The sequence below is a fragment of the Tympanuchus pallidicinctus genome, unplaced genomic scaffold (genome assembly GCF_026119805.1).
Source record: "Tympanuchus pallidicinctus isolate F22 unplaced genomic scaffold, pur_lepc_1.0 scaffold19, whole genome shotgun sequence".
Taxonomy (NCBI): Eukaryota; Metazoa; Chordata; class Aves; order Galliformes; family Phasianidae; genus Tympanuchus; species Tympanuchus pallidicinctus.
Genome location: NW_026294710.1, coordinates 3270291 through 3295400, shown reverse-complemented (window position 1 = coordinate 3295400; position 25110 = coordinate 3270291). Strand labels below are relative to the sequence as shown.

The 25110-nt window shown below is 46.8% G+C and overlaps 2 protein-coding genes and 1 long non-coding RNA gene across 3 annotated transcripts in view; 1 reads left to right on the top strand and 2 right to left on the bottom strand.

The window, feature by feature from the left end:
• Positions 1–17327, bottom strand: part of LAMB1 (laminin subunit beta 1) — a 40407-nt gene extending 23080 nt beyond the window's left edge. The window contains exons 1-16 of the mRNA XM_052681111.1: positions 17142–17327; positions 16832–17001; positions 15182–15317; positions 13273–13346; positions 11224–11412; positions 11068–11131; positions 9544–9746; positions 8131–8251; positions 7775–7963; positions 7237–7416; positions 6722–6834; positions 5748–5827; positions 3944–4079; positions 1638–1796; positions 730–857; positions 96–219 (exon numbers count right to left, since the gene is read on the bottom strand). Of these exons, the coding sequence (XP_052537071.1) occupies positions 96–219; positions 730–857; positions 1638–1796; positions 3944–4079; positions 5748–5827; positions 6722–6834; positions 7237–7416; positions 7775–7963; positions 8131–8251; positions 9544–9746; positions 11068–11131; positions 11224–11412; positions 13273–13346; positions 15182–15317; positions 16832–17001; positions 17142–17178 (2103 nt within the window). The 5' untranslated portion in view covers positions 17179–17327. The remainder of the gene's footprint in view (positions 1–95; positions 220–729; positions 858–1637; positions 1797–3943; positions 4080–5747; positions 5828–6721; positions 6835–7236; positions 7417–7774; positions 7964–8130; positions 8252–9543; positions 9747–11067; positions 11132–11223; positions 11413–13272; positions 13347–15181; positions 15318–16831; positions 17002–17141) is intronic.
• A 115-nt stretch (positions 17328–17442) lies between these two features.
• On the top strand, positions 17443–18731 carry LOC128079685 (uncharacterized). The gene is made up of 2 exons (XR_008206286.1): positions 17443–18034; positions 18573–18731. It is a non-coding gene; the product is annotated as an uncharacterized LOC128079685 (long non-coding RNA).
• Positions 18732–20414: 1683 nt separating this feature from the next.
• The window catches only part of LAMB4 (laminin subunit beta 4), a 53205-nt gene continuing 48509 nt past the window's right edge, over positions 20415–25110 (bottom strand). Inside the window, exons 29-33 of the mRNA XM_052680788.1 lie at positions 24312–24519; positions 23564–23702; positions 23163–23339; positions 21967–22120; positions 20415–20750 (exon numbers count right to left, since the gene is read on the bottom strand). Coding sequence (XP_052536748.1) covers positions 20611–20750; positions 21967–22120; positions 23163–23339; positions 23564–23702; positions 24312–24519 — 818 coding nt within the window. The 3' untranslated portion in view covers positions 20415–20610. The remainder of the gene's footprint in view (positions 20751–21966; positions 22121–23162; positions 23340–23563; positions 23703–24311; positions 24520–25110) is intronic.

The following is a 25110-nucleotide window of genomic DNA, read 5'->3' as shown; positions in this document are numbered from 1 at the left end:
TGAATTTACACAGATGCATCCCAAAAGAAACACAAACTTTCAGGATTTTAAAAACACTTTTCCATCAGAGCATCCCCTAGGAAATTTCTGCTTACAGAGTCAATGAGTGTGTAGGGGTTCTCCATCTCAGATTCCACCAAGGAGTACTGGGACAGCTCCAGGCGGATGGTGTAGTTCAGCCCCTTCTCAAAGCAGACCGGCCGTGGGAGAACAACATATCTGGATTGAGAACAGGAAACATTTCTCACTTGAAACAACCAGCACTGTAAGGCATCTCAGGTGGCCCCCATAAAGCAATTGAGATAATGGCGAGCAGCCAAGAATGAGCAGAACAAAAGCTACAATGTGAAGGAGCTGTTCTGGAAGCTTGTGCAAGTCAGAACCGGAAAAACGTATCGGCAAGGTAAAGAGTAACAGTGATGTCCACTCGCAGGCTGTACAAACACGTTTTTTTTTCAGACAACAAGAGTAAACTTAAAAGCTTTTGACTGCAGACACAATACTAAATTCATTTTTTATAACCCACTGGAAATTAAATTTCGTTTTCATAGAGGCCAACGCAAGCTGATAACATGACAACTCTATTTCAGCTATACTGAGACTGCTTTGACAAACTCATTCCAAACTGCAGGGGAAGGTATGAAGATATAGATGCCTCACAGCATCCTGCTTTTGGTCAAGTTGCAACTTGGCCTTTTTTCTGGTTTTGGTCTACTCAGTTATACTAACCTGGAGCCAGGTGGCAATGAGACAACCTGATTATCGTCATCAGGAACCGTGTTGCCACACCGGCTACCTGCGGGAATCTTGCCTGGGCGCGACACAGTGATCACAGCTTTTTCCCACTGATCTGGCAACTGGTGAAGTCAAAAAGAAAGGCTGATCAACATTAAGCAAAGTTAAGCAAAGTTAAGCAAAGTTAAGCAGTCCTGGAAGCATCCAGCACTGAGGCAAGGAACAGCTGCAGAGAGGAAGAGGCAGAAGCTCCAGCACCACTGGGGCATCTGCTGGCAGTGGGCTTGGGCTGAGACAGGGAGAGGCAGGAGCTCCAGCTTCCTTCTCCATCCTAAAAAAACACAACTCAAATCCTGATATCAGTGGGAGGGAGGGGTTTCGCCTCTGCTCTCCTCACATCTGTATACCAGACCTGAGCCAGCTTTTCTCCACAGTCAGCTAGTGCCAAACTTTAGGTAAGGAACATCTTTTATTATGGGTATTTCTCTTGACCTCCCTCTGCTGTGAAACACCACAGTCAAAAACAACTATTCACAAACTCTTAGTAGCAGGTGTTCAACATCCAAGATGGACAATTTGTCTCCTAAGCTGTGTAACAGCATTTCTAGTCATTGCAAGTCTGTCTCACTGATATCAAATTCATATTCTAATCTGTTCTGAGGGGATTTGTCATTTTTAATTTGCTTATTAAACAGCTGTCTCAACACACAATAATTACGCTTTTTAAAATTGTAAAGTAAATAACAGCAGAGACAGTAAAAATCCTTCTGGATTGTTGTGCATCTCGAACACTTAACTAAGCTGCCATCCTTGTCTGCGAGTCTTGATGCTTCCAGGAAGCCCTGGGCTCCCATTGGCCATACACTGGGATACCAAGCAGGTGCCAGAGAGCAGTGACCCACCTGGGGCTCGTAGCGGATCACGATGTCATACTCCATGGAGTAGGGGATGTTGTCGATGTAGAATTCCAGGTGTGCCCCCTCAGGGACCCTCACAAATCCTACGCCTGTCCACGACGGCGTGCGGTCCTGTGTGGACTGGCGCTCAATTATGTTTACTCCCTACAGGAACAGGAAAGAGAGCTTTTAGTACCAATATACAGAATTTGTGAGCTCCACTGGAGGACATGAAGTTCTATGGATGGATTACTTCTGGATTGCCACATCACTTGCATCCCAGAGAATACGAACTCTCTCCCTTAAACACGTGTGTATGAACACCACTGCCTACCCATTCAAAAAATGGTTGGAGTTGGAAGGGGCCCTAAAGATCATCTAGTTCCAACTCCCTACCATGGGCAGAGACACCTTCCATATGTCTGTGTATTGAGAGAAGGAAAGATACAACAACTCTGCACAAGTCTTCACCCACTTACCTGTTACTGTGGGAAATAAAATCTAAAATCTTGCTGGGAGTAACTCACTGACCACCTACAGCATCTAGTTCACCCTACACAGATGTATGATTTGCACCAATGCAGGATGTAACTGGACTGCTGTAATAACTTTCTCACCACATTTGTAGCAGTAGAATTTACTGCAGTGGCACAGAACTGCTCTGCTGACTCCCAGTCTGAGTGCTAATTGCTTCCTGATTACATTGGGCCAGGCCAAACCAAACCACTGCCTAGCATAACATCTGAAAGCAAGTCACAGCTGTCATTAACAAGGTGTCACTAAGTAACAGAGATCCTAAACACCTCTAGACATTAAACATCCAAGTTGATGCTGGCTACTCCTTTCAGTCTGAGATGTCAGTTTTTTAAGTTTCTCTTTATATTAAGCAAGGAAGAGGAAAAAGTTAACAGAAAGGGGAAAGCTGTGATGTTCAAATTTCCTGTTTCAAATATATCTGCATCCATGAATAGTTCTTGCTATAAAACAACATCCTGAGCATTCGTATGAAAGCTGCTTCAGTAGAAAGGGACAAAATGAAAGGAAATGTCAATATATCTGTCACTCCAGCTTGCCCCCTCATGTATTCTCACACCCTTTGAAGTGAGCCAAGCTATAAATTATTACCCTTTGGCTTTGAACAAAGGGACGGAGCTCCCACAAAGGACTGCAGGAGGAACATAAGTGAGAGTGTGCAGCGATTGTGCACAGGGACTTGTGACTGCCTGAAAACCCCTAGAACTCCATGCCATTTTGTTTCATCTTGTGCTGGGGCCGTACCTGAGCATTCAGATCTTATTCTGCCAGCAGATTAATAACAAAGTTTTATTTGCCCAATATCAGCACTGTTTAAAATGGTTTGTTCTGCAGGTTTGCAAAGCCAAGCAACAGCTCACTTCCCAGCTTGGTGAGGCAGCTCTTCAGGCTGAGCTCCTTGCTCCAAATACCTGGGACCTCCAGCACCGCCCCTCCAGCTGGAAAGACAAATGCACCCAAACACGTGCCAGCAAGCACACCCTGCTGCTGGCCAAGTTGTGCTTGATGCTATCTAGCACAGATATCTAGCAGGCAAAATGCTCTGCCCTGGCTTGAAACCTGACATTCTGCCTGAAACAAATAAATTAGGAAACAGTGCCCCAGGCAGACTAGGATCTGGTGCCTCAGAGCACTCATTATCTCAGGAGGAGAAGTCCCTTGTCCTTGCTGGAGGCAAAAGTAATCAATGTAATCATCTGGCCTCTGTAAATGAATTAAAAGCAAGGCTGTGTGCTCAGGAATTGGAAGGAGCCAGAGAGCCTGATGTACCTCATGAGTGACTAAAACAAACTGGACATAACATCACTTACAAATCAATGTTTTGCACAATTAACCACTTATTTAGTCATTAATTAAAAAAATCTCTCTAATGTACAGGAACTCTAAATCACACAGCAAAGTGCTTGAATGTGTATGCTGCTCCCTCCAGGTGTCAGTGACACCGAGAGGAAAATCCAGCATTGGTATTCCACCACACTCGAGGTAAGAGGGCAAAGAGAGGTGGGTGCATATGCAGTGGGTAAAAAGGGTGCAGACAGAAAATGAACTATATAGTCATGATCAAAGAAACAGATCAAAAAAGGAAAATGGGAGTTTCCTGCCTAAAACACTACATAATTTATTGATACGACTAAACAAGGAGGAGCAGGCAGTGCTCCATCTGGCACAACTCCACAGTGTCTTTGCGCAACACTGACATTATAAAACAGCCTCTTTCCAACACCCAAATTGCGAAACAGAGCTTTCCCACAGACCAGCACACTCCAGCTGCTACTCACAGGACCCAGGTTGGCTTCCTCAGCCTCGTAGATGTAGTGGTCAAGCGAGATGAAGTAATATCCAGGCTCCACTTGGTTGCACTGACGTCCAAACATGTGGGGCCGGCACTCACATTGACCAGATTCACTTGAGCAGCTAAAACAGAAAAGCGGTGAATGCACAGCACAGCTTGGCTAAGACAGATTGAGCTGGCTCATCTGCACTGACAGAACATCAGCCTGGTCCCAGGCACAGCCATGGTTCACTCCAGCTGTGCTCCTGAGTACAGGCGAGGAGTGAGAACAGGCCAGGACCATTTCCAACAGACAGCTTGCATGTGGTTTCCTCTGTTTAGATATTGAGAGGATTGAATGTTACAGATCCCTGGGGCCACACAGCGGTTCTGGGAGTGCTTTGCTTTGCTTGCTTACAAAGCCAAACACAGCCAAAAGGCAAGTCTGTCCTTCAACTCCAGGCTCGCAGGCCATGCATGCAGCTATCTGCTCATCTGGGCTTGGGCAGAGCAAGAACATGCACGACTCTGCATGCCTGGGATGCTGAGCTGCTCTTGTACTTAGCAAAGCACATCCCAAAAGGCTGCCCATAGGCAGCTCTGCTCAGGGCAGAACCACACACAGCTTATTCAGATTTGAGTGGACACAAAGATATGGGACAGACTGAGACACTGCTGGAGGGATGGAGAAGGTCTGTCCATTCCCTTTGTAACAAGACATTTTCTCTGTATAGCTTTATTTCAAAATGACCTTTTGTAGTTTCACTGCTCCCAGTGTCTGCTCTGCATTATGAAGAACTTGGGGGTTCTTTATTTTTGATGGGGTCTGGTCATACTTTTTCATAGGAAAGTTTCTTGGTCCAATAAAAATGTTCCTTTCCTTACATTTCAATTTAATATAGAAACCTTTTTGAAATCAAAACCTTCTGTGCTTCCACGGAAAATCTCCAGGCTTTTTTAAGACTGAAAGTAGTTTATACCTGAAATCAGTTTTGAAACTATGGACATACATTTCAACAGTGTTTGCTTTCAGATGCCAAAGTGCTCCAGAAGGGGAGCAAGAAAGTTTCCCCTCTGGGGATGTTAATAACTCCCATGCCCAAGCTGCAACCTCTGTGCTTTGTGTGGAAAGGAGTTTGGGGCAAGGTGTGGTTGCCCAGGTGCTGCAGGCAGCAGAGGGAAAAAAGCTCAGCAGAGTGGCATCAATCCACCCCCTTGGGAAACTGCTGTGGTTTCAGACAAAAGCAAACTATTTCAAAGGGTTTGTGGAGGGAAGGAAAGATAAAAGAGAGCACAGAAGTATGTCACTGTAGAAAAGCCATGCACCCAATGCAGGGAAAGCTGCTCTGATGAGAGTACTGGTCTGGTTAACCTGAAATCCATGCACTCACAGGTATATAAGCCAGGGCTTCCCATACTCTTACTAATGGATGCATCTCCAAAACCCAAGTTTCTGAACAACCCCCACTTCCCCAATGGACATGTGCAGACCTACTTGCCCCATGCAATGCTGCAGGAGCAGTGCAGCAGTACTGTACTGCTGGCATGCTGTACTGCTGGCATGCTTCTCCGGTGCTGATGGACAGACAGACTGGCTAAAGGGCCAACATGCAGGCCAGACCAAGAGCCAGCTCAGCACAGATGCCTCTACCACCCCCTGCAGCAATCAAGATCTGCCACTTTCTGCACACAGGAGCAGAAAGATGATCCCAAGCACTGCCCTCTAGAAAATATGAAGGTGTTGTGATTGCAAATGGGGCAAACCTCGCTGGGGTGAGTGATTAAAAGAGAGAACTGGGGGTGGAACTCACTTGTTATGCAGTGCTCCTCCCTGGTCGCAGTCACAGGGTCGACATCCATCCATGTCATTGCTCAGGCCCCAGTGCTCAGGCTGCAGGACGAGATATCACTGATGTAATCACATCCAGCCCACAGCCACGTTCTGCAGCGCACAATGTGAGCCACTCCTGGTTGGCCCCTTGAAAAGCCACAACCATCAACAAAACTTCTCCATCTGCTCTCCTCCAGTCTTCCAAGTGGCCCAGAGGCTTGAGAAATAAAATCCTTTTCCACCAAACTTTAAAAAATAACTTCCAAAGGACTCAATCCCCTTTACTTCACTCCTACCGCATCATTTAAACCAGTTTGGGTGCAGGCTACTGACCCACAAAGGGCTTCAGAACTGCAGCCCAGCTCACTGCACCCAAGCAGAGAGTAGCATAAGGGCCAGCAGGGCTTTGTGCTGGGCTATGTCTTTGTAGGGCTGTTCCTCCACGGCTTGCTCAGCAGAAAGGCAGACAGACAGCCTTGTTTAGCTTTTCCATAGTTTATTGTCAGATAAGAGAGCCTGTCAGTGTTTATACAAACATATCCCTTTATTAGACAGCGTGTTTCTATAACACTCCAGTGCACACAAACATTGTATGGAAATGTATGTGTAGCAATTAATCCCTGTCTAAGAAATGGCCAGTATAGAAAATCTCATCTTTTGCTTCTCAGTCCATTTTACCTTTCACCCCAACAAGGGCTCAGGCAGAACTGCCCCAGACCCACATTATCGCAGAGGAACCACAACAGTTATCCTAACATCTCACTCCTTGAACACAATGAAGTAACAGGAATTAATTTCCACATGCTCTCACCTGCCTCAACTCACCCCCAGCACACAACTCCATCCCTGTAACATAGCTTCACGGCTCCCGACACCAGCCCACATGCCAGACGCCTGCCTGCTAGCATCCCTCACACCAGTGTCTCATCATTATTCTTACAGTAATCTACTTACCAGGCACAGATTGCATTGCTTTCCTGTCACCAGGCGCTTACAATAGCAGTTTCCTGTCTCTGAATCACAAGGATTGCCTCCAGGATGGGTACCCAGAGGATTACATGCACAAGCTGGATTGGGAAATAGAAACAGGCAGGTCAAAACACAGGATTTCAGCTACAGTATCCAATTTAAATATTTATATTAAAGCTTCCCCTAATTTCCCAGGTCAGAGATTAATTGCACACTTTGCCTACCACCCATCCCAGTAAAACTCCTCTGGCTTAGAGACTTAAAAAGAAATACAATTCCGCTACTTCCACTGCATGTATTCCCCAGGACCAGCTGGGGAGATGAGTTTCAGAAGAGAGTGGACTCCAAGCTGCAGCAGATCTACAAGAATGTTTTTTTTCTTTAGCAAAACATGAAACAAAGGAGAAGAAAAACAACCCCACAAAACTACCCTCTCCCAGGGCTAGCAGCACCTCAAAGAGCTTTTGATCCCACATAAAGGAACATATGTTTTTACTCACATTGACAGCCCGCTGGGTCATCGGCACTGAGTCCATAGAAACCTTCTTTGCAGAGATCACAACGTTCCCCTTCGACGAATAATTTACAGCGGCACTGGCCAGCAATGAGGCCCGTAGAGAAGTCTGTGTAGCGATCACATATGCCACCATTTTGGGAGCCAGCTGGGTCACAATTACAAGCTAAGAAGGAAGCATTGCACACATTTTGTTGACTGCTACAACAGAAAAGGCCAAGTCTCACACTGAGTAACATAAACTCAGCTGCTGCATAGAGTACAGTTATCACAAGGAGTAGAGATGACACAAGTTGAGCATGAAACCACCAAATACATTTGCAGATTCTTGAAGAAAACAAAACAAAGCTAGGCTCACTCAACTCCTCCAAGCTAACCTCCAAGCTCCTCTCCAGATCTTTGCGATGAAGGGAGGGGGGGGAAGAGAGCAGCAGCTATGATAAATCCCAAATCTCCGACAGCAAGCCCTGAGGACCACAACCCAGGCCCCTCATCCATCCCACCAGGCACAGGGCCATCCTTACGCTCGCAGACGTCGGGGTCCCGCAGGTCTCTCTCTGGGTGCTGGAAGTAGAAGGGCTTGCACTGCTCGCAGTTGCGCCCCACCGTGTTGTGCTGGCAGTCGTCGCACACCCCCCCGCTGGTGTTCCCTGTCGCCATGTACACGGCCATGTCGAAGTGGCACTGTGCAGAGTGGCCATTGCAATTACACTCTGTGACAAAGATGAACATCGAGAGTAGCCTCAGAGGAGGCGAGTCAACTGAAGAACATGCAGAACTTTACACACCGTCACAGATTCCACACGTCGCTCACACAACAATGCATAACGCTACAAGCGAGCAACACCAGGCTTTAGATTTGCATTTGACCCAAACTCACTTTTGCATGCGTTACTATTGCGGCCTTCGGCAGGTCGCCAAGGTAAGTCGTGGTAGAAATCCAAACACTGCTCACAATTCAAGCCCTTGGTATTATGCCTGCACATGCAGTGCCCGTGGACCTGTCATTAAAATAAAAACATATATATATATATATAAAATTGAAGAAACAGTTGATTTAATAATCAATTCAGGGAGGGTGGAGAAAAAAAACAGGCTTCTCCAATTCACTCAAAATACAACTAGTGGAAATTCTTCTGGAGTCTTTGCACTATAAAGCATATAATGCAGGTAAGTGGAAATGAAGGGCCACAGAAGTATCTCTTGCCTGCTTACATTAAGAATGCCCTCATAACAAACCTGTCCTAGACTTACTGGAACTCATGCATGAATAAATGCTTTTAGGCACAAACAAGGGGAGCACAGTTCCACCTAAATAGTCACAGAAGCCTCTTAGAGCTAGTAATTAGCTATTTATTAGCTGTTAATTAAATATTAACATGCATCAAGTCATATCAGCATGTCAGCTCTAGCCCACTGCTGCCATACCTTCTCAAAGGAAAGATAACCACATTTTGGATGGGTCTCATCCATCAGGCCAAGGCTTTGTCATCAACACACAAGCACTGAGCAGACAGTGTTGGTGTGACAGCCACTGCCTTTGGTGATGGGAACTACCAGCACTGGAGCCACAATTCTAAGGCAAAGGGCTGCTGTCAGGTGGAGACCCTGGCAGAGAACAAGGAGCAATGGAGAATACCCATATCCTGCAGCCCCTGAGGCAAGCACACAGCTTTCCCCTATGCCTCCACATTTTCATCTAGTTAATAACTCACTCATTAACACTCCTGCTATTATTGCTCATTAGACAAAAATCATGGGGAAACCCAGAACCAAGAAAGGATGGGACACTCACACAACGGCACACAAGGCAGGCATCAGAATTTTCCTGCAGAGCTTGCTGTTAATTAATCAGGGCTGCAACTATGCAAATTGCTTCTCAGCTGATAAGGACTGATACAAATGCAGATCTTGTTTGATTCATGAAACTTTCTTTCCCTAAGGCCACTCTTTCCTTCAATTTTAGGGCAAGGATGTCAGCACACACTTATCTCCTGCTCCTTACATTCCCTTTCTACCTTCCTGCCTTTTAATTCCATCAGTTCTTTAACATAATTAGAAAATGAATGCTAAAACATTTCACTGAATCTAAGCTCTCTGTGCTTGATTAATGTCAGTAAGGACAGATAATAGCTTTGCTGTTAAAGAATGACTTCAATGGTTTTCTTGTTGGTAAGGGAAGAGTGGAGAGGAACTCAAATTTCTCCTATCACATTTTCACCTCACTGTTTCCATATTGCAATTGAAACCCACGATCAGGAATAGCTATGTGGAGAAAAGTGGGAATATTCACCATTCCTTCCACTTCTTCGTTGAAGCCCTCTACCGGCGCGCACTCACTGGCGTGGCCGTAGCAGAAGCAGTTCCCGCGCACCACCATGTCGTAAATGGCATAATAGTACTTCTCCCTGATCTCCATCCTCGAATCCAGGAGGTTATCTCCCAGCGTGTGCAGCTTGGTGAACTTGACTCTTAGATTTGTGATCTTCAACAGGTCTGCAGGGGACACCAGAAAAACATGTTTTGGAGTTATTTACCAGATACTGTACTGAATGGGAGGAAGCCAGCAGTGACTTCCCAAACACACTTCCTTTGGGCAGATTAGATCAGGTTTAATTTCAGCTCTTACATGCTACATATCACATCACTTCATATTCCCCACTTCTAAAAATTACACTAATTTACTGCAGGCTGATACTGTGTAAGCCAGTTTAAGCTTAATTAAAAATACTAGCTTGTTTTACTATAGGCATACACAGGCAAGAGCACAAATATTAAAGGCACGTACACCAGTCCCCACCAGATGAGACAGCGGTTCTCTCTAGACACTCTGGAGTTCCAAGTGTAAGATGTGGACAGCAGGAGAAAGGGAGGGGATCAATATTAAGCAACTGCTGACTTTGAGCTTTAAGAGTCTTTTGAATAAAAATCTAAGATGGAAATAAGACACAAATATATTTTTCTTTCTTATACATCCAACTTTCCCTGGAAATTTAATAAGCTGATGAAAGCAGCCTCTCTCTCTTTTAAAAATTTGGGTTAAAACATTCAACCAATATAGCAACTAGCAGACGCTCTCCTACTTCAGTATTTTCTTCTGCTACAGTTAACTTTGCACAGAAGGATGTGAACTGAAGCTAAGAAGGAAAATGAAATTAGAGGTCAACTTTAAGGCCAAGCACAACCATTCCCTACTCAAACCAAATGCCAAAAGAGGTTAAACTTTGACCACACTAAGCAACAGGTCTGCACATATCTCCGCTTCCCTTGCTTGCAATGACTCTACACACCTGCTACAGGCATTTTTGGTTTATCGTCATGTCTGTGTGGACCAGCTACACAGATTTACTAAGGCCAGTCACTCAAATGATTCAGATGTTCATGATTCAGATGTTCTAAATTCTAAAATATAGATCACAACACCCTTGATTTTATCTCAAAACGCAAAATGATCAAAGTCCATTTCTAGTTCTGATGCTTTGCTTTCTGAAAACTGTACGATTACAGGATAACACTCCAAGGCTTCTCTTGGTGATTGCATGTATTTTGCAGAGAAGGATCTTTAATCTAAACTCTTTTCCTCAACCAATACAGAAAGAACCAACTACAACAAAGGTGGTAAGACTGACCACATGAGCTGATGACACCAACAGCTATTTCCCAGTAGATCACTGAGTCAGGAAAAGAAGTCACACCAGGAACGCATTCCTATGACTTCAAAATTATCATGAGGGCTAATGTTTGACATTGACTGTGGATTGCTGCTATAAGTACAGAAATACTTCCAAATGAGCCTAGAAGATAAGTGCATACATACTTTGAATTCTTGGACTGTATGGATCTTCAATCCTGAAAGCAGGATCTAAAACACGATATATGACCTGGGGAAAAACAGTACAAAAGAAGGCTCAGGGAATCTGAATTTGTGTGGAAGACGTTTATGCAACAAGCATTTGAAAAAAAAACATCTGACCTCTCCCTCAGTTGAAGGCTCAATGTCGGAGTATCGGGAATCACAGATGATATCATCCACCTTCTTCATGGGTCCAGTTGAAATCCCAGGAAATGAGCTCTCACAGTCATATGCAAAATACCTGTATACTTGCCATGTTTTTCCAAAGTCAGATGATCTTTCTATCAGCATTGCAGCGGGGCGGAATGTCTAGTAATGAGAAAACCAAAGGAGGTTGTATTTTGTTAGCTATTACTCACATTTACATTGAACACTTCTAACTGTGAGGAATCAACACGTCTGGATTTTCATCTCTCCTCTCTCTGTAGAGAGTATTTGCCCTTTCACCCTTTACTGCTGATATCCTACTTTCTGTTCAGAAGCAGATCTTCAGCGCAACGCACATCAAATCAAAGATCATCTATCTTTAGAAAAGACTGCATTCAGTGATCAAGCAGTTAAGTGCCCAAACTTAAAGTTTCTCAGATTTCAAATCCTATCTCAAAACTAGAGATTAAAGCAGGGCTCCAGAGACAAAGGGATTTTTTCCACTGCTTGTGAAAAGCAGCACAGTCTTCTGCCTTGCCATACCTCCTCCCATCTTCTGCAGGGAGACCTCATGGGCCTGTGATAATAATGTTTCAATCAATTGCATTTCAGAATGCAGATATGAATACCTGACTTGCATCAAGAAGAGCCACAAGTCGCATCATTAACAGCATGGATTCAGAGAAAGCCATCAAGGAGCCAAGCACAAAAACATCTCAGTCATGTTTAGAAACAATTTTTTTTTCTGGTTCCTAGCTGAAAATATCACCCTCCTTACAAACTGGTATCTCACCCACCAGAAAATGAAGCCAACCAGAGGTAATGCAGCTCAACAGCCTTCCACACAAAGACAACAAGTCACCACTAAAATTGTTTTTCCCCCTGGTCTTCCTTCTGACCCAGTGAGCCCAGCACCACCAGCACCAGGCCAGGGCTCCTCAGGGAACCCTCACTGCCAGGGACATGCAGTGTGACCAGAGGAGACCACCTGAGCCACCACTTGTCAGAAAAACAAGCAGATTTCACAAGAAAAACTAACCGCCTCTCCTGGAAAGCCGATCCCTGCAGGAAAGGACCTGGGTGAACAACAGGTTGGCCATGAGCCAGCAGTGTGCCCTTGCAGCCAAGAAGACCAATGATTTCCTGGGGTGTGTTAAAAGCAGCACAGCAAGCAGGTCAAGGGAGGTGATCCTCCCCCCCTGCTCTGCCTTGCTGAGGCCACAGCTGGAGTGCTGTGCCCAGTTCTGGGCTGGCTACTCAGTGCAAGAAAGACAGGGATGTTCTAGAGAGAGTCCAGCAGAGGTAGTTGAACAAGCTGCCTAGAGAGACTGTGGATTCTCCTTCCTTGAAGATCATTAAAACCCATATGGACACTTTTCTGTGCAGCCTACCATAGGGGACCTGCTATAGCAGGGAGGTCAGACTAGATCTCCTTCCAACCCCTACAATTCCGCATAAATTAAGAGATTTGTCTACATGTAGATAGCATGGATTTAGCCTTGCAGGAGCTGCAGCCCCTAAACCGAGCTGAAGGCTGCTGCTAGCACTTGCCTGTGATTTAGGATGTACAGGACATAATCTGCCATTCCAAGACATCTGTTTGGCGAGAAACAAAGACACTCTGTGTACAGATGTTTCTTCTTCCTGAAGACCTTCCCATTTGCCAAATGAAAGCTGATAACAGCCAATTTTTTTTAAAGAAAAATCCTCACTTCTAAATGATCTAGCTAATATCTGTACACACAACCACCATAGAGACAAATAACCTGGATTTTGTATAACTCCTTCTGCAGCCTCACACACTTGATGTTTAACAAGCACAAAAAAAGCCACACAGTCATAGCTGAGCAACTTCAGGAGTTAGTTAATGGTTGACAGATCTGAAAATCAGGCTAACCAACTCACACGGAGCCCATGTCCCAAACACCAAAAGACTGTGATGACTCTCTTGTCCCTGTCTTTAGGAGACGCATGGGGCTTTGTGCAGAGCTCACACCACAGGTAAGGCTGCAGCATCCTTACCTTGAAGGTCATGATGAGATGAGTGAAATGAAACTCAGCCTCCAGGTTCAGCTGGATTGTCACATTCTCCAGACCTGCAAGAGCAGAGAAAAGGGACTGTGCAGCAAGGAAGGACACTTGGCAGCCTCTGCATCAATACATCACCAAGACTCTGTGCTCTGGTGACACTGGGATTCTCTTCTTTGCCACTTGACTCTAACATCAAAAATGGATATAGTGCATTAATGAGTTACAAGGAGACATTATGGACCTGCTGAAGACTGCATTATGCATGGGATTATTGTGCATCGCCTGCAAAAACACGCTGTACCCAAAGCATGAGCCTGCACTGCCTTTACTTCAGACCATAATGTATCTAACAGCACCAGGTGCGGGACAGTAGTAGCTGCAGAACCCAGCCAACCTATAGCTCAGTGCTCAGAGACTGGCAGGAGTGAGGACACCACAAGCCCAGCCCCAGGCTGTCTGCACACATTGCAGCCGCAGAGCGGCACGCCAGCTGTGAGCCTCTGCAGTGCTGACATCTAGCATCTCATCTCATGGGGAGTGCTTCCCACCTTTTTTCTCTCTCTGAACTCTCTTGTCCATCTGGGCACAGAATTGTTTCTTTATGGTATCTTTTTTTACGTACTCCCAAACCAGCCACCCCAGCCCTGCTTTGCAATCACAAGGGCTTGGAAATCATAACAAGCAAAATGTTTTTCAAGTGGTGCAGTGTGACTACCTATGGTCAAGGACTCTGTACAGAAACAACAAGTTGCAAATATTATATTGTCATATAAAAGACTTCCCAAAACAGCCAGGTACCAACCACACTGCAGTCAGAAATATTTTAAAAAATCAAGCGAGATCTACAGAGAGGAGGAAGGATAAAAAATGAAAAGAATAAACCAACAAAGTGCTTAAATGTTCAACCAGTTGTGACTTGACGTGCAGTGTACAGCAGTGCACTCTTCTGTTGCATGCCTGAATGGGGAAAAACATGAATTGGACAGAAAGAATCATTTGTTTTTCGTTGTTGAAGCACATTTTCATGACCTTATGAGCTAAGAACTTTTCTGTGTGGATGCTGCCAAGCCTTTGCAAAAAACATGAATTATTTGGAATGCTAGAAGAGAACCAGTAGGACAAGTGGCTCGGTAGTCTGAGCTATATGGTCAAATACAGTTAAAAAGGACTTAGGGAAAAATTTTCTCTACTGAACAGCAGAAATGTTACAAATATTACCATGTTATTTTAACAGAGTCAGATAGCTCCTGCCAGCACGTCTGCAGAAATCCCATCCTGTACATCTGGCTTTAGGGCAGGATGAAAATCTAGATGCCTTGCTTTCTATAGAAAAGCATGCCAAAAGCAGAACCATAAAAGCCAGAAGGGCAGAGGAAGGGCAAAAAATAAAATAAAGGCCACCAAACGAACATGCAACTTGTTGAATTTTTTAGCTTGCTGGCTCATTTCTGGTATTAGTGTAAGCCTTTGGCACACGGGAGCAGGAACCCAGGCTCGTGGCAGCAGGACAGCAGCCTGCAGTCCCGGCAGTGCGGGGAAGCCCCGCAGTGAAGCCCTTCCTTGGCAGCGCTGCCCTGGATCTGCACTGCTGGAAGGCTGCTCTGCTCTCCTGCCCAGACACGAGACGGGCCTGGAGCCGCTCTGGGAAACTTCTCTTTTTAGGAAAGGATTCTCGCTAGGGCGGGAGAGCTCTTTCCAACACTCCTGGAGGGCTCACGGGGTTTTGTTACGGATATGCAGCCACTCCAGGACACACAAAAGCAGCGTTTTACTCAGCTCTCAGCTAACAGCGTGATCCCTTCCTCAGCAGTAATTACCAGCCCTGAGCTAACAGCGAACACGGAGGTACCGCAGACAAAGGGAGAGCGCCTGAGACCCAGCTCCCAGCCGCACCACGTACCATTTTCCGATTGCCACCAAAGCTTCAGACGATTTGGAGCGAATGTGGTGACCACGTTCTCAATGCGATGGCTGTCGGGATTGAGAGTGTCATGGAAGGGGTCCTCAGAATCGCATATGAAACATTTTTTGTCCTCCTGAAACAACAAGATAACCAGCATTACCGATTTTATCCACGGGCAATAGTTGCTTCCTGCAGATAAGAGTATTTTTCATTCATACTACATTCCATGCATTTTGCCTTTGGGAGGCATTGAAGGTGTGGTGCTTTGTTTCTCAATTAATTGATAAGTGTATTTACCTTTAGAAATTGATGCAAAACGCCAAATGGAAAATATGCCAGGAATTCCATAAACTGTACTTTTATGGGTGGTATGCTTTCTATCTAAGCTGCAAAGCTCAGGAAATCCCTGCCAGCAGGCAGAAGAGCTCCCAACCAGAGGCAGCATCTCCAGAAATCCCTGAACTGAAACGTGCACACAAAGCTGTATGTGTGAAATAGCCGTGGCTCTTAAGAGCTCACTTGGGGATGTGAGTTCTTCACATCTGGAGTCATATCCAGTGCATGCAGAGAGCCCACTGGCATTCAGCAACCAGTGTCCCCTCTCTGAATCCAACTTTTCAGGCTTCTACCAGCACTTCACCTCAGACTGCAATCTCAAGCTGTGCCCACAAACCCAGCTTGCACTGTCTACAAAAAAAACCCAGTGGGTGCAAGCGTGGTATGTACCACTTGGGAAGCTGGACAAGCACTTCTCACCACACCAGGGCACCAGGTCTGTGCCAAGCCAACTTTCCATCTCACCGACTTCATCCCTGTCCCTGAGCAGCTGCAAAGCCACACATCCCATAGCAACTAGTCTTGCTTGGTCCCAGGGCAACGAGGGGATGCTCCTGCACCCACAGCCTGGCAGTGCTTAGAAGTAGGCACAGACACACCAGACAGACACTGGAGTGGGCCTGGCATCAGCAAGGCGGGCACATCTCAACTCCCGAAGTGGTGTTTCTGGATATAAACAGCACCTCGGCACCTCAGCACTTTGGGGATGGCAAAAGCCAATAAAGCGAGTTTGTTACTCGGCCGCAGCAGGGTTTTTTGCTGATGCCCTGGGACTCTGATCCCAACGCTGAGCCCGGCGTCACCCGGCGGGGTGAGGTTGGGTAACTGCGGGCACGGGAGGGAGCGGTGCTCCTTCAGAGTGGCAGAATCTGCCCCCATTGTGTCTGCAGCAGCCCTGCCCCGGGGCTATCTCCTTACTTTCCGTATAACCGAGCTGCCGATTATCGAAATTCCATTCCTATCCTCCATCTCCGCTGAACGCAGAGCTTTTAAGCTTAAGCAGCAACGGTCTTTGTGTTTCCCACAGATCAACCCGACAGCCCCACTCGCGTCCCGTCCGTCGCAGCCCATACAAATATAATTATGTTACGGGCGCAGCGGCCGAGCACTACAGACCACTTGCAATCAGGAAGCTGTCTAGACGGCTGCGTGCAAGGCTGAAATAAAGGAAAAGCACTGACGGAACTCACGGCGGCCCGTTCCGTCTCACCGACTCGTCTCACGGCACGGGGCCGCCTCGCAACAGGCTCCGACGGCGCGGGGCTCCCCGGTCCCGCTGCCCCCCAATGGGCTCTGCACGGCGCCGCTCACCTGGAGGTGGCTGACGATGCAGTAGGGCTCTGGCTGGCGGAGGCCGCACGTCGAGGAGGCGGAGAGGCGGGCGGCGCGGCCGATGAGGAGGTCGCCGGTGGCGGGGTAGCAGCTGCCCTCGGCGCAGCCGTAGCTGTACTCGGGCTCCTGAGCCACCGCGACCCGGAGCGCTGCGGGAGAGAAGAGAGAGAATGGGGCACCGCCGTCAGAAGGAGCCCAGCTCAGTCCCCCCCGCGCCGGACCGGGGCTCCCCGCGCCCCGACGGCGGCGGGGACGCGAATAGGAGGGAGCGGGGCCGGGCGAGAGCTACCGAGGCAGCAGCAGAGGTAGAGCGGGAGGCGCCCCATGGCGAGCGGCGGGACGGGACGGGTCTGGATGGGACGGGACGAGACCCCCGCTCCGGAAGCTCCGCGCCGCCGACAGCCTCAGAGCCGCCGCTGCACGCAGGCGCTGCTGCTCCACGCGGCTCTCGGGGAGCGGCTCCGCGCCGCCGGGAGCCCCCTGCCCTCCCCCTCCGCCCCGCCACCCCCGCGGGGCCGGGCCGGGCCCGGCTGCACGGCGCTCCCGGCCCGACGGCGGGGCGGGCCCAGGACGGCCCCTCCCAACGAGGGGCCCCGCCGCAGCGGTATGGCCGGGGAGGAGGCGGCGGAGGAGCGGTGCGTCGCGTGCTGCGGTGTGGGGATGAGCGTACCCGACGGGGCGACGCCCGCCAGAGATGTTATCGGCGAAGAAACGGTGTGGGAATGGGCTTGGAGACCGACCTGCGCGCTGCCCGCCGTCCGAGGCCGGGCAAGGTGCTGGCCGCCCATGGGACAGCTAATATCGTGCAGTGCTCGGTGGCCACGAAGCACGAGGAGAGGCCGCCGGCTGCCTCTCCCCAGCTCCAGACACACAGCACCGGGATGGTGGTGGAGGGACGGTTTGAGGAGAGCAGACCGATTTGCTAGTGCAGCGGGAGCTCTGCTGGCAGGCTGAAGCTGCAGCGTTGTCCTCCTGCTGCGAGTGAGGCTGGAAATGGAGGATCCCGTGGGCTCGGTGTGCTGAGACGGGTCCTGAGTTCTGCACACGCGGTGTGCTGTGCACTCACAGGCGGTACGTAAATTTCTGCCAGGTACCGGTGTCCCTCAAGAACACTTTGCCCTCACTGTTTGCAGTCACTGAATGAAAACGTGCGGCGGGCTGCGTCCCACAAAACCCTGCCGGGTAGGTAAATATGCTCGCTCTCGTTTTACAGATGGATAAGCAGAAACAAAGAGATACGAAGTGGCCTGCCCTAAAGGTTAAACACCAGGTCTGGAACATAACCCAGGGCTCACTACCGGAGGGCTCATGGCTGTGTTTCATTAAAAATGCCCAGGAAATTAAACCATTCTTTGCTGGTAGGGCAGGTATTGAGGTATTGTTATTCTAAACCTCTTTCGCAATGTGGTCTTTGAATTCACGGAACTCATAGAATTTCACAGTCCTGTCATGCAAATCACAGCGTGGCTTTGCTTCTGTTTCAATACAACAACTGCATTTGTCCTACTTAGAAAATGCATTACTCTGCTAGTCGGTGAGCTCCAGCAGTAAGGGGCAGAAGGTGCTCTGCGGTGTCCCTCCTGTCTGTGTGCAATAACAGTGTTTCCACTGGATTCTTTTGTGTGGCATATTTTTCTAATTTTTATTGAGGTTTTTCTTCTCCTTTTTTTCTCTTTTTCATGGTCCTGCTGAACTGTTGCCCTCTCTGGATCTAACCCAGACTGTGTGTGCCCACGGAGCTGCATGTGTGCCTGGCTCAGGGATGTCTCTGACCTCAAGGAGGCCCAATTCACCGCCTGTTGTAGCACGGCTGTGGTTGAATGCCCAGAAACATCTGACAAGATCCTGTTTGATTGAATATCTGTTTGATTTCACATGGTTTTGATTAAATGTTGTTTGTTTCCACAAGAAAGAGAAGTGGGGCTGGGAGGACTGTAACTAGTGGGTTTGATCCAGATCAAGCATGTGCATGCAGACTGACTTCACAAAAACACTTTAAAAAGTTTCCTCCCATGGATCCATCTCATCTCCAGGCTTGCTTTATTGCCTCTCACAGGTGATTTTTTTTAAAATTCAGGAAAAGGTAAAATGCAAATTCTGTGCAAATTCTGTGCACCCAGCCTGCATGTGCCTTTGCCAGGTCACATCAAAGTTACAGTTGTACAGCAGGAGCTGCAATGCATGTAGCACTCTGCCTGCTGTGCAGCTGGTCAGAGTCACAGGAACAACACTGAGATCTCTGTGCCAGCTGTTCCTATCCAAGCCCCCCCACCAGGTACAGATGCTTTTAACTCCAATAACTGCAGTTACATCTCCTTGGGCAGACGCAAGGCAGGCTCTCACGTGAGGCCTGTTGTACGTGCGCTGCTGGCACCGGGCTGCCTCAGGACTGATGGAGGCGGTGCCCGGCTCCTCACAGCACACACACAGCCCACTATGAGTGCGTGCTTCCTGTGGGGCAGTGCAGGTGGGCATGGCCATTTTTATTGTGGGAAAGCTGGAGATGCTCTGCTCAGCTCCAGGAGTACCAAGGGTGAGATTTTGAAGCAGAGGCCTTGCTCTCTTTGGCCTTTCTAACACTACACCCTTTCTGTAGCCTTTATCTAACTCCTGTCTAATATTAGAAACAAATTCTAAACTAAAACTTAGGATGAATCCTGTGTTTTGTATGGCTGCAAGGAGCTGCTGTGCAAAACCTGGCTGCTGTAAAGCACCACGTGTAGGGGAATTGCTGAGAAACTTCTTCAGAGTGTGCAGCCTTCAGCTCCACGGCTTGGGCTGAAATGCTGGTGCCGTTCTCAAGCTGGAGAGCGTGTTAATGAAAAACGTGGGCCACCCCTTAGAAACACACAAAAAAAGTGCTGCTGTGATTTCAGAGTCGATTTCTGTGTTAAACATCTGTGCACTGCCATCCAGCGGGCACTGGGGGCTTTGCTGCCTGTTACCCACCTCTCCTGGTGGTCCGGTGCGGTTCTGGATTCCCCCGAGGGTCAGGTGGCCCCCTGCTCTGTCTCAGCAAGGCTGTGCCCTGGTCTGCAGGCAGCCCCAGGCACTTGGAGGGTTCAGCAACATAACTGAGAGTGCTGGGAGCCATCTCTGAGGCAGCTGTCTGGTGATCTCTTACAAATCGTCCTTTTTCAACCTTCTTAGTCCACGCATCTTAACATCATAGAATCACCAGGGATGGAAAAGACTTCCAAGATCATCCAGTCCAACTGTCCACCTACCACCAATATCTCCCTACTAAATACAACATCTAAATGTTTCTTTACGCCTCCAGGGACACCGGCTCCGCTTTTCCCTGGTAATACATTGGCACAGGCTGCCCAGAGAAGTGGTGGAGTCACTGTCCCTGGAGGCACTCAAGAAACATGGAGACGTGGCGCTGTGGGACATGGGTTAGTGGGCACAGTGGGAGTGGGTCAATGGCTGGACTGGATGATCTTAGTGGTCTTTTCCAACTTAATGATTCTATGATTTCCAGCCCTTGCAATGAGAAGTCACAGGCTGTGGACAGCTGTGAATTTTGAGTTCCCCTCAGGATTGTATCCTGATTACTTAGTTGGGTGTTCCATTAAAAGTTTATTAAAAGTTGTTCATATTCCATATAAACTCAGACTAAAAACCAAGAGAAAGTTACATTATGCCCCACACCAAAATTCTGTACACACCTTCAGACTTACATACGGAGGACAGCCACCCTGTGCTCATGAGGTGGTATACACAGAGGCCTCTGTTGCACTTTACCTGCCCAGCCCTTAGCTTTTGCACGTGGAGTACTTGCTTTCCTGCTCTGTGATTTCATTTTTAATGGCTATCACTTGTTCCTCTAATTGTCTGAGTTGCTCCGCCTTGTCTTGCTTGGTTTGATTCAGGTCCTGAAGCTTCTTCTCCAAATCTGCAAGAGTAAAGTCACATGCAGCAATGCACTTATGTGTTGTGTAAGCAAAATCCAGGGATTAACAGTGTTCCTTTTTCCAGCAGTTTTGGAGGCAATAAGCCCATTTCAAATGGAGAATGTTATATATGCAACTGGGGGGAAAAACCTGGCTTCTAGACAGTGAGAAAAACATGACAGCTTTAAAACAGTTCATTTCTCAGCATATGCTTTTGTCTGTCAGCTATGATGGAGCAGGACATAGAGCTCTTAAAGCAGCTGGTTTAATTGAAAACATTCAGAGGGGCACTGCAGCTACTAATGTGTGTAAAGCCTAGAAAATTTGAATGTAATGGGCTTAGGTCTTCTTCATTTACAGAAGTATTTTCCTAGTACCTGTGAAGATAAGCCAGTGAGAAAATAATGGCACCCTATTTGCTGCCTGTTCCCAAAGCATGGGCATTTGGAAAGACTGAAATTCTCTCAATACTTCTTTTCAAAATGCCTGCTCAAAATATTTATTTGGCTCCTGTCTTGAAAGATTTGCTCCAGGATGCAATTTCTGCTTCAGTTCTGCTGACATTACATGGCAGTTTTGGATACTGAACAGCATCCTATGCCCAAGAATTCCCAGTGGGGGTGCCCAGACCTTCACTACATGCAGAATTAGCTCCTCTGAGTGCAATTATGTGAGCTGTAGTGGAAGTTTGCCCTGCAGCCTCCCTGCATGTGGATGTGCACCTTCTCTTTTGATGGAAAAACATCTACCTGCATCTCTTGGTAACACAAGTTGTCATCCAGGTAGTGTAAGAAAAGGCAGAGTGCAGAGGAAAGATGAAAAGTCCAAATACCCAAATCAAAGCTCCTGGCTACAATCTGCAGCTACAGTTTTAAAGCCCGTCTCTGAGAACCTGAAACAGGCTGCACAGATTTTGCACGTCCTGCTTTTACTCTGCCTGAATCAAATCACTGCAGGTCTCACTATGGACACTTCTTGACCTCTGCTTATTGCAACCAACATATGTCAAAAAACAATACAAAACAACAAAAAAAACCCCACTACTCCAACCAATTCAACTACTGGGAAACTGTTAGTAAACGTTCAAGCAGTGATTTTCACTAGTTTAACTATTTTAAACCCAATTTCAGGTGAACCTGGCCTGCTAACATCAGTGGGAAAGGCTTCCAGTTTAATTTCCACAATTTCTTCTGCTTGCTATAGAAAGGAGAACATCACCTGTTATTCTTCTAATTTTTTTTTCAGTCTCTTCAGCCAGTTTTTCTGCTTCTTCCTTCAGCTGCTTCACTTTCTCTAGAGTTACTTTTGGAGATCCTTTTGCTTTCAGCTTGTCTTGAAGAATGGTGTACTTCCTTTTAATGTCAGTGAATTCCTGTAACGAAACCCCATTACTTAGTTTAGGAGCATCTTATAATTAACCTGGCATACCAAAGGGTATTTAAAAAAAAAAAAAAAAAAGTGTAGAAAAACCATCTGTTTGAACCAAGCTTAAAATCTTTCAATCTTTTAAACCTTAAAACAATCCATCATAAGTGCACACTGAAGAGTGCTCTGCAAAGCCAAGTATAAATTGATGAAACAAACTGCCCACGGAGGAATCTGGAGTGTCAGTGAGGATGAAGATGTAAAGAAAAAAACAGTTAAAGATTTTTAGAACTTACGTATGCTGTTTTTATTTCTTTTGATAGGGCTTTTCTATATATTTCATTTTTGCTATGAGGCTTGATTCACATGTAATGCATTACCTATAATATTTTTTAAAAACATTTTTTCACTGGAATATTTACTGGCTACTTCCATTTTGCGCTGATTTGGGGTGCCTAGGAGGCTGCAGGTTAGATTTCTACATCGGTTTCTTACAACCTGGATGCTCAGTCATGCTCTGCCTTTGGAGCCGTGGGTGTCTGGTTCTCTTCACACAGCGTTTTAGCAAATTTCCAGCTGCCTCAGAGCATTCTCAAGAAACTGGAACTATTGAAAAGCACCCAGCCAACCCCAGCCTCCACAGAACTCCCACCAGGTTTTTCTCTAATGGTGAACAGCACGAGACGAGTGGACAGAGTGCTTCCATCGCTCACATATTTTAATATCTGGTTTTGTGATTTGCTCTGTTGTGTTTGCTGGTGCCCATGGTGACTCTGAGTCTTATACACAGTGCAAGGAAAAATGTCATGGAGTAGCCAGTGAAATGTGTATGTTTTCTTTCATTCAAGCAAATTGAAGTGCTGGCTGTTAGAAACTTTAAAATAAAACAGAAATTATACATAACCTAGGGAATTATACATGGCGTGGCATAAGGAAAACTTAAAAGAGTTTTGAGGAAAACGGGCTAACACAATTACACTTCTGAATCAATAACAGTATCAAACATAGAAGGAATGTTTTTTCCTTTCATGTGAGACAGAAAGGCTTACATTATCAATTTTCTGAGCTCGCTTGTATGTTGCTTCTGCCCCTGCTCTCACATTTGTAGCTTGATTTTTGTTCATCAGCATTTTCATCTGCAGTGTGGTAATTTCATCTTCCAAATTGGACTGTTTTGCTGAAAAGTCATTGAGTTCATTGCTTGTCTTGTTCATTTGGTTCCCAGCCTGGAAAAGAACAGTTGGAGGTTGTGGTTTCTCGTGCCTTGTCCATCCCACCTGCAGAGCTTGGTAATGAAGGAGATGAATAGCAACTGACAGACAAGAGGAGCCCCTTGCATGTTATGGAATTTGTATTGTATCTGAGACATATTTTGATTTTAATTTACAGTTACATTAAGGAAAAACTGGGATAAGCTCAATCATACATTAAAAGCTTTACAGCAAGATACCTGTGAGATTTGTGCTTTGATTCCTTGTATCTCTTCATTTAACTTCATGAGGGTATTTTTGGAGCGTCCTTGGGAGCTCACAACATTTTTTAGTTCGTCATTAATTTTGTCCACAGGGGGAAGAGCTTTAGCTGCTTTGCTAAAATGGAAAAATAGAAAGTGCATGTAGTATTGTGCTGTTGAGAGCAGAGCAAACACATTTCAAATGCACCCGTGCTCACATGCAGAAATGTTCCCTCAAGTCGACAACAACCTAAAAGTGTGGTTCATAAAAGCAAAACACTGGTAGTGGCCTTGTGTGTGGGAGAGCACCAACTGCTGTGCTGAAGGAGAGGATGGATGCTGCGAGCTGCCTGGCAGAGCAGTGCTGGCAAGGAATGCTCATTTATGAGGTGAACATACTTTCTTCTTCCTCAGTTTTGGCTGGTTCTTGCTCACCCATGTTTAAATCTCTTGTGGAACGAGATACGATGCTGCCCCAGGTCCCACATGGAAGCAGCTAGCTCCCTTGGTCTTTTGTGTTCAGCCAGCAAGACCAGGAGCTGGTGGCAGCTACCACATCTTGTAGTACGTCAGATCCTACAGCCTAGGCCACTGTGGCTGCTCACTGCTGGAAAACAGCAGTCTGAAATCTGAGCTTTCCCTCCAGAGTTCCTAGACACTCAGTGTCTGGGGTAGGGACTGTGCTACTGCCCATAGTGCAATCTCAGCTGGAGTTTGCACATTGTTAAGGGAACAGCTTACTCACTCGGCAGCCCATGCCTCCACCAGCAGTGTCTGAGCCACTTCCCTTTTCCTGTTTCTCTTATTTGCGTTCAGTTTGTAGCTCTCACAGTGGGCCATAATGCTTCTGATTTTACCAAGCATGCTTGTTAGTTTTCTTGGAGTCAGGGGAAGGTTTATCTGCAGGACATAACTTGCCACCTGCTCGATGTCTTCTGGAGGCACACTCTCATCTGCAACAGAAATTGAGCTTGAGACGTTCTGAAGTGCATGCTTTCTCCCAGCAAATGCAAAGGATCGTTATGGTTGCCTAGACATCGAGCTGTGCGGCAGAATAAAGCTGACAAGCACAGTGAGGGGGTAAGAGAATTACCTCCAACATTTTGTGAATTAATATTATGCTTCCAGGTAGTGCTGTTAGTGTTGTCAGAGCTGGCTGAACTGAGGATTTGAACTCACTTTGAACTAGGTTATTAAAATTCTGATGCAGAACTGAACGCACAGAAGGCTTTAAGTCGGTGCACCACGCAGCCAGATGTGTCAGAGCCCATTTCTCCCTTGGCCCCCAGATCAAAGAGGCACTGGGGAGACCAGGCTGTGAGTGAGACTTTCCAAGCCAGCTGGTGGGGGTAATCCATTCCCTAGAGTTGCCACAGTGCTCAGAAAGAGGTTCCTTCACAGGTTAATGAGGAAGGCTAAGCTGCAGAGAGGGATTTGGGCCAGGCTGAGATAGGGTGGGAATTCAGAGTGAGAAAAACATATTTTATCAACTCCTCTTCCAAGTACTCCCATTGCAGTACTAGTAGTGCTAAGAGGGGCAGGTA